Genomic DNA, 9571 nt, shown 5'->3' with positions numbered 1-9571 from the left:
TACTAAAACATAAAATATTACATATAATATTAATTTCTTAAACAATAATAAATTGATATTAATCTAGATCAGAATTTTAAAATCAATGAGCTAAAAGCATTTCTTTTTTAAAAAAAAAACATAAACAATAGAGATATGTAATCCAATATTCAATCACATCTATTTATAACTTATCTATTAGGCACATATTGTAAGTTGTTTTTAAAATCTTTACTTTGTGCATATTTGGTGCCTTTTTAAGCTTCTACTCTGCTTTAAGCTTCTTCAGTTTTTTCTTCTGGTCTGTTTAAGATTTTCTGACTGTTTAAATTCGGTCTGCGTTAAAAAATTCATTTGATCTAAATTTAATTTTAACTAAAAGATTAACTATTTTAATTATAAAAAAATATCCTAAATAGGTACTAAATGTATGAACATTTAAATTTTGAATTCAGTTCATTCGCTAGATATTAAATAAAAAATCGTAGATACTGTCATTGCTACTTAGGCATTTTTTTTTTGCAATCAAAACGCTATTGGGCTGATGGTTATGAAGAGAATTTAAAATTTTTTATTGGTTAAACACTCAAAATCCTTGTAATTATGGAATCGATGTAATTAGCAATAATATATTAGTCTAATTATATTTATTTGTACAAAGTTATATAAAATATAAATAATTCAAAATGATATCAAAGTTCCATAAATTGTTGGTGATTTTATTACTGACTTAAAGTTTGTTAAGTTATTATATCCAGGCAGGTTTGGTAAGCTTGTTGTTTTTTCAGAGTATAAATGGTGAATATGTTTAGGTTTTGCAGTTCTTGATATATTTTCTTTTTTGTGAGATTTTTTATTGTCTGTAAAATATTTTGTATCATCGTTAAGCTCAGTGGTTGACGAGTCATAAAGTTGATGTTTTCGATATTTTGCTCGACGGTTTTTAAACCATACCTATAAATAAAAAGAAATTATATATATATATATATATATATATATATATATATATATATATATATATATATATATATATATAATTTCTTATATTATATAAATATGTAATTTCTTATACTATATATATATATATATATTATATATATATAGAAAAGAAAAAAAAAAAAATATATATATATATATATATATATGTATATATATATATATATATATATATATATATATATATATATATATATATATATATATATATATATATATATATATATATATATATAATGGTTTCAGTTACTTACTTGTATTCGGCTTTCGGCTAATCCTGTAAACGAGGCTAATCTTTCTCTAAGAACAACATCTGGATAATGACTAGTTTCAAACGTTCTCTCTAAAGTTGTCAACTGATGATGGGTAAATGCGGTTCTAACTCTCCGATGTTTTCGACCGTAAAGATGATCTTGTTTTTCTATCATTGTGTATAAAAATAGTCAAGAAGTCTGCTATTTTTTTTTCTTTATTTACAACACAACTATATTTATTATAGTGTATATTAGTATATACCATTATAGTAAAACAAAAAGTTGAAAAATCGAATCAAAAAGTAGTTTATATATATATATATATATATATATATATATATATATATATATATATATATATATATATATATACATATATATATATATATATATATATATATATATATATATATATATATATATATATATATATATATATATATATATATATGTATATATATGTATATATATATATATATATATATATATATATTGGTTTTGATTTGACTTATTTGAGTATGTTTATAAAAAATTGACGCGTGATTAATATCCGCAAGATTTTCTTTGTTATAAAGCGCATCTTAATTCATATAAAAATTGTTTGTACAGCATCCTCTGCATTCCATACTTACTAAAAGTACTGAAAAAAATAAAAAAAACGATAAAGAAATTTACTCACCATTTAATTTATCTAAAAGTCGTCCGTCAGGTGAAATTCTTTGTTTTGAAAAATCATTGATACTAAATGATAGGTTGGTTGGGTTAATTAACCATAGAGAGTTCCGTTCAAAATGTTCAACCTCCGTGGTTTTTTTATTTGATTCATGATAGATTAGGCATTTATCTTTTTTGTGCTTATGTTTTAAAATATTTTCTACAGAAAACGATAAATTTGTTTCCCTTGACATTGTCTATGCTAATTTATGTAGTTGATACTGACTTTTTCAAAAATGAACATACAGTTTTTGATCGCTTGTTATTAATCCAAACCACACTTCACTTGTAACTACACTTCACTGGAAACAGCACTTCACTTTAAGTTAATCTTTTAAACAAATGGCTCATTGAGCAAAGTAAACTATTGTCAAACTTAATTCTGTTATCTTGAAGTAATTGTGATGCGCAGACTTTGTGTAGCTCAGCCACCAATATTAGTCGGTAGTCAACTAAAAAGACAATGTTATTTGCTTTCTTTCTGGGTTTTTATGAATGAACTCGGCAACGATAGTCAACTGGTTTCTGCTCTACCTAAATTTTAACAAAACGTTTAATGTTTTTGTTATGAAATAAAACGAAGGATTAAATAAGATATCCGGACTTTCCAACCAAAATTTATTGAGACAATACAATAAAAAATTTTTTTTCAAAGTCTGTTAAATGATTTGTCGCAATTTTAATGTCAGTGGTCATTTATTTTCTATTTGATACCAAAACACGACACATCCTTTATATATAAAATAACGTAGACTATATTGTAAATTAATTGGATTAATTTATCGCTGATTAATAACAATGTTACAATCTTTAATTTCAGAATAAAAAAGGTTTCCGCCCAGGTATTGTTGAGTAAGTTTTATCTGCGTTTTTAAATGCGTTAAAATATTTTTTATGAGGTAATGCTTTTGTTAGTTATTTTAATTTAATTAGTTTAAAATCGGATTTATTAAAACATTAACTGTCATGAAACTAGTTCACTGGTAATAAAATTTTAAAATTTGATTGAATATGATTATTTTAGTTTTACAACAATTTTCTGTTATAAATTAAGCGATCTTCCTACAAAAATTTTTATTTTTATTTTTTATAATTAGAAAGTTTAAATCCTAAATTTTATTGTTACGTCAAAGCGATAAGACTTTGTTTGTTAAATTTTGAGCAAACAAGCAACCTTGTAATATCACTTATCTATTTCGAGTGTACGCCTACTGGCGATTGATATGTTTAAGTTTGAAAGATTAGTAAAAAAGTTATGTAAACAGCTTGATAGTCTAAGTATATTTACTGTTTTAAGTATTGTTTGAGAGATTATTGGTTGATTCATTTAAAAACATAATGATTTATTTTGTGAAAGTAATTAACATAAACTAATTTACCAGAGAAGAGATTTCTATTTAATAGTGTTTAGAACAATTTTTTGCGCGTTGTTCGGAAGATAAATTGCTAAAATATTTTAATAACTTATTTATTCACACTTTGTCAAAATTTAAGCGATTATTAGGCTCAGTTATATAAATTCTAAAACATAAAGAAACAAATAACAATTATCTGTTTAATCGTAACAACAATTAAAAACTTAAACAATACTTTAAAAAAAAAAAGATGTACGTAAACTCCAAAGCCAATTTTAACTTAAATAATGGTTTGAAATTAATCCTAACTTTGTTTGCTGTCATAGGGAAAAAATTTACTGTTAATAATATTCTCAAATATTTCTCAATAGATAGATAGTCAGAGAAAAAGGAAATAATAAAAAAGACGCCTATGTGTTTGCAAGGCGGGAAAGATTGCAGTTTAGCTTAATTACAAAGCAGTTAAGTCGGCGCTGAAGTTTTGGGAAAAAATGTACTTGATTATTTCTTTTATATACATACATATATATATATATACATTTTTTTTTTTAGTTAAATATCTTAAATTTCCAAATAGTGGAGTTTTTTTACTCTTCATTCTCTTTTCGATATTTACTGAATTTTACTGAATTTTACTGAATTTTACTGAATTTGATTAATCGATTAATTTTTTTTTTTTTTTTTTGGACAAGAATTAGATAGAAGTATAAAAAAAGAATCAGTAGTCAAACTTGGCACACTTTGTTAAAAGTTTCAGGTATTTATACAATAGGGAAAGAAAGTGAGTTACGCAATTTTTATTGGAGGAAGTTAAACCATATGCACAACTATTATTCATTCTTTCAAATAGTATTAATAGCATCTAAAATATTTGAGGCAGAAAGTAGGGTTGACGTACAAGTTCTCAGTTAATATCAAAATTTGTTTTTCTTGACACATCGTTATACAAATAACGTTTTTTTGTTAACAAAACGTCAAATCACTAAAACTGTAAAAAATATTCTTAATGCAATACAAGTGTTGGGTAATAGGTTTGAAAACCTTAGTTAAAGTCTACGTATAAGTCGTACTTTGATACCCAAAAATGTTGGTCAATAACGGACGCTACTTGTTATCTTTATGTCTATTTGCGGTTGTTTCTATATCAAGCCAATAATATCTTAGTATATAAGAGCTTATGGATATAAATACAGGTGATATTTTCATAGTTTCTCCAACCAATTTTGCTTTATTCAAAATATCCTTCCAACGAAGACGCAGCAATTTCAACTTATCAACTAATTAAAATACCTCTTGCGTTCGCATGATTTCTTTGATATATAGTTGCAATTACTTTTACCAATATTGCACACAAAACTAAACATTCGAAAGGCGATATACACTTTAAATAACCGTTAACTTCTGAACACGCTTCTTGACTTTCCAGGCTTAGGGGAAAGGTGCCTATGATGGCATAGCGATAATGATGGTATACTAGTCATATTTTCATAAATATTGGTTATGGCAAAAAAGTGATTAAACCTACATGTTTTAATTTCAGTAAAAATATGTCCCTTATGCACAAATATTGCTTTTATAATCAACAAAAATTGATTTTGGGATGTGCTGTTGTATTTTTAATCCCTTTATATATTTAAGATTGTGATTTTATTATCAACTGTGCAGAAATGAAATTTTCATGCATTTTATTTCCAAGTTTTGTGCATTTAGTGGAATAATTATTTTGATTTTATCTTTTGAACAAGGCAGACATAGCTCGTTTAAATGAAAATGATGACTTCATCCTATGATGGCATACTGACGAGTTAGATGTGTTGCAATATTGACGAGTTGGAAAAATTCTTTTTTTTCTATAAAAACAAAGTATTAGTTAGTGAAGCAAAAAGGAATTTTTACTTCACTAAAAATTTTTTAGTGACGTAAAAATTCACATGAAACGCAATACCTCAAAAAACACATAAAACGCAATACCTTTTATGCGCATGCGCAAAGTTCTACACTGCTGTTGTGTAGCATGAAAGGGTAAATTAGGATGATTACGCTTAATTTCTGGAATTTCTAAATGAAGACTCTAAGGTTTAATGAAATTGTCAAGTTACCCTCGATGCTAACCAGCCCCAGCCTCCCCTATGCCATCATAGGAGCAGTAGTTGCCTATGATGGACTTAAAAAAAAAGCGCATACTTGCGCTTTTTTTTTAAATAAGAAAACTAATAAAAAAATAAAACTAATGAAAACTCCTAGAGTTATTATTGTTCTACATGTAACAAGGAATGTATCGATATCAAAACTTTTGTTCTTGGTCTTCAGTGTACTGAATAATGCCATTATAGGCGCTTTTCACCTATATCTTTCTCAAAAATTTAACATCACTTGCAGTTATTATTTCTTTTTAACCGTAAGATCATTTAATTATTGTATCATTAACTACGTCACTTAGTGATGCTTAAATTTTTTCTAAATTAAATAGTGTTTGCTGTGGAACATTTATTTTTTTGGTTCGCGCAAGTCGTTTTCGTTTTTCTTTTAGCTTTTTTTGTCCACCATTTTTTTTTTTATCGTTTTGTTCTATATTACATTTACATTTAAAAAAACCCTTAGGTCTTGTCGTCGAGAACCGCTAAAATAAACGTTATTAAATTTTTATATATATTATAAATGTTATACTAAAAATGAAAATTCTACTAAAAAATACAAAAGATGAACGATAAAGAAAAAATCGATGCCATATAATTGCTCTCAACAAGTTATTCAATAAGTAGCGGGTAAAAAAAGAATTTCTAAAAATTGTTAAAAGTATATTAATAAATCATCAATTGTAAAAATTATTTTTTAAGCTTCTGCTTAAAAGAGTTGTAGAGACAACGCCGAATTTAATCTGGAGAAAATTTTTGTAAAACTATTTTGTTCCATTAAAATGGTCCGCGAAAAGCCATGCAAAAGTTACTGAAATTTGTTTGAAAAAATGGCTACTTAAAAAAATCATTTATTTATTTTTTATTTATTCATTATCATATATATTATTATATATCATTATATATCATTTATATATATTATATATATATATCTATATATATTATATATATATATCTATATATATTATATCTATATATATTATATCTATATATATTATATATATATATCATTTATATATATTATTATATATCATTTTATATAATATTATATACCATTTATATATATTATTATATATAATTTATATATATTGTTGTATATCATTTACTTATATATTATTATATATCATTTATTTATTTTTATCTTTTGACAAATACAAATCATGAAAGGAAACCAATGAAGAACTGATTTTATATTTGATCATAAAAAAAAGAATATTAAAAACATTAAGTTGATATACACTTAAATGTATATCAACTTAGTTTCTTCTTAACAATGTTCTTTGTTTTATGATAAACCAAATTTAAACCTCTTCATCGCCATCGTGCATTTAGCACGTTTAATAAGTTTTAGTGAACATTTTGATTATGCAAAAAAAATTAGCACAGTGCATTGTTTATTTATTTATTTATTTATTAGTGCATTGTTTATTTAGTTTAAGTATGTTTATTGTAGTTAATCAGTGAAATCATTACGTGAATAATAGTCTATACATCTATTTCGCGCTTAGAAATTTGTAGTCAAATTTTAAGTGCGCGAAAATGCAAAACATTATATGAAGAAATATGGTTGAACAGATGTATATAATATTAACTATGGACTTTAATCAATTAATAAATCCACCGATTAATTAAAAGAAACATAGTTAAACTGATTGAATAATACTCTGAACGAAATTTATGATAAAAATAACAATAAAAGAACGCTAAGTATATGAAATGTTGTAATCTAATTAATCGCACCCAATCCCTTTTGTTAAAACCTTTTTAAATTTACCAACCTAAATCATTTTGGCACTTATTTTAAATCGTTGAAATTAATACTTAGTTATAATATGCAAAAATAGTATTAGACCACATTAAACCAATTTAACACTGTTAACCCGTTTTAACTCACCTCAATATGCAACTCTGATATAAATACGCACGTCAGATAAGCAAATATTAATATTATATTTATTAAATTTATAACACAAATTTTATTAATTAACACCTATAATTGATTAACAGTAATTATACCATATTATTCATTTACCATATTAATCATAGATACAACTCTTTTTTTTGTCACTTAAATTATTTTATAAATTACCTATCCACCATAACTACTTTGTATCTTTTAACTACTTTGCATCTACCTCTCGATTGCTATATGAATTTTAGGCTTGCGTTTGGCTCCTACCAAAACTCTGTGGATTAGGTATGAGGGTTAGTGCTTGTTGCGAAACCAACGCACACCGTAAGCAGATTGGGATATCGCCGATAAGACCACTTTATGGGTGTTGTATTGATTTATCTAGCTTATTAGCTGTGGGCTGATGCGAAGATGCATTCTGGATGTGCAACACTGAAGTAGGCAATAATCTCTCGAAATGGTTCTCTGTAATAAGATTGTTAGATTTTGGAGAGAACGTTAGGTCTTGGAGAGACCAATAAGTTCTTGTAGCACCTTAATAACTATAAACAATAACGAAAAAATACACTTTTAAAAATGTTGTTAAAAGTATAAAAGATATTTATACTTTATACTAAACAACATCAAAGCACATGAACTAAAATTACAAATTGACACCAAAAAACAAATGATTATGATATCAATGTGTTCCTAAAACAAAAATACAATTACAAAACCAAATGCAATTACAAGTATTATTATTTTGTAATTGTATCAAAAAATTGTTTCAAAATAAAAATACGATTACAAGTTTTATTAAAAATAATTAAGTTTTCTTTTCAATTTAAACCTTGTTCTTTAATATTCCTTTAGAATCGCAGTTTTGTTCAATGCCAGCTCTAGCCAGACTTCTTGGTTCTAAGCCAGATCTTTAACTCTGCGCCACAGCTGCAGCTCGATTAATAATGTTTCATCAACATGAAAAATTTGTTTTGTGCTGGGCAACAAGAATTGCTCTATTAGTAGTTAGCAAAAACTGCACAATATACTGCTATCAAATTAAACAGCACCATATACAGCTATCAAACTAAACTGCACTATATACAGCTTAATTATAAGTATATAATATGCATTAAACCTAATATTATACTTTTATTTATATATAAGTTAAACTGCTGGGCATTATATGCAAGATAAGAATAAGTTTGTATCTTCTACTAACAAAATTGGATACGTATAGAGATCGTTAATATATAGAAATAAAATAAGAGGTCCAAGATTAGATACTTCCTGAACAAGTATTAACTCTTGGTGGTCTACAGTTTTTTTTAATATTCAAAACTTTGTTTATTTCAGTTACTATTTTATGTAAATCATATAAGATTTCATCATTAATTTTGATGCCATTTTTCAAAATGAATGACTTCGTTTTGATGTTACTAGTACGAATCGTATTCGTATTGCCTAAATAAAGTGGAATCGTATTTCTTTTTAAAGTTCTTTCTAAGTCTTTCAAGCACACTGTCCTTATTCTTATTAGATGCACTATAAGATTCTGTGTTCTTAAATAACAGTTGATAATATGATTTTTTGATTTTTTTTACTAGATACAAGGCATATTTTTTTATTGTACACATTATTACTTAGTTTTTAGCACAAATAATACATCGTAGTTATAGAAAAAATATTTATTTATTAACTCTTGAACAAATTTAAAACTAACGCATTCATATGTTTATATTCTGTTGCCACCTTTAGCTGTAATTAGAGCTTTTGTTGAGTGCGGCATGCTATCGATACAAGATTGTACTGTCTTCTGCATTTGTGGATGATGATTCGAAACATGAATGATCTTTTTTTAAAAGTTCAAGGTGGAAAAACGCATTGTAAGCATAGTTGAACCTACTCTTGCAGCCAACCTTCACATCGACTACCATTGTCAAATTGTCGTAATGCTGCTTTTCTTTCTCTTTTTTATAAATACTATAATGGGCATTGCTCTAAAGAGCTAACGTCTTTTGTGATATCTACTATAATTCATTCTCGTATTACTCGTCATTCAATAAGTCTCATATTTGTTATTGTAACTGTTTCTATTACCCAACCAAACAAACAGACGGAAATTTCACAAGAAAATTTTAACAGTCCCTGTAATGTGAAATAATGTTGTAATGGGAGCTTCATCTTGCATAAAACTATTCTCTGAGCTCGTAATCAACTGATTTTCTAGAACTTGTTTGCATTGGA

The 9571-nt window shown here is 25.9% G+C and overlaps 1 protein-coding gene across 1 annotated transcript; it reads right to left on the bottom strand.

The window, feature by feature from the left end:
- Positions 1-592: 592 nt before the first annotated feature.
- LOC100212761 (retinal homeobox protein Rx-B-like) lies at positions 593-2670 on the bottom strand. Its single transcript, XM_065813542.1, has 3 exons — positions 1909-2670; positions 1230-1396; positions 593-933 (listed from the first exon to the last, which is right to left on the bottom strand). Exons 1-3 carry the CDS (start codon positions 2135-2137, stop codon positions 661-663), a joined length of 669 nt encoding a protein of 222 aa, XP_065669614.1. The 5' UTR covers positions 2138-2670; the 3' UTR covers positions 593-660.
- Between the last annotated feature and the right edge of the window lie 6901 nt (positions 2671-9571).

Source organism: Hydra vulgaris, chromosome 12, assembly GCF_038396675.1.
Source record: "Hydra vulgaris chromosome 12, alternate assembly HydraT2T_AEP".
NCBI lineage: Eukaryota > Metazoa > Cnidaria > Hydrozoa > Anthoathecata > Hydridae > Hydra > Hydra vulgaris.
This window is presented reverse-complemented; position numbering and strand designations above follow the sequence as displayed.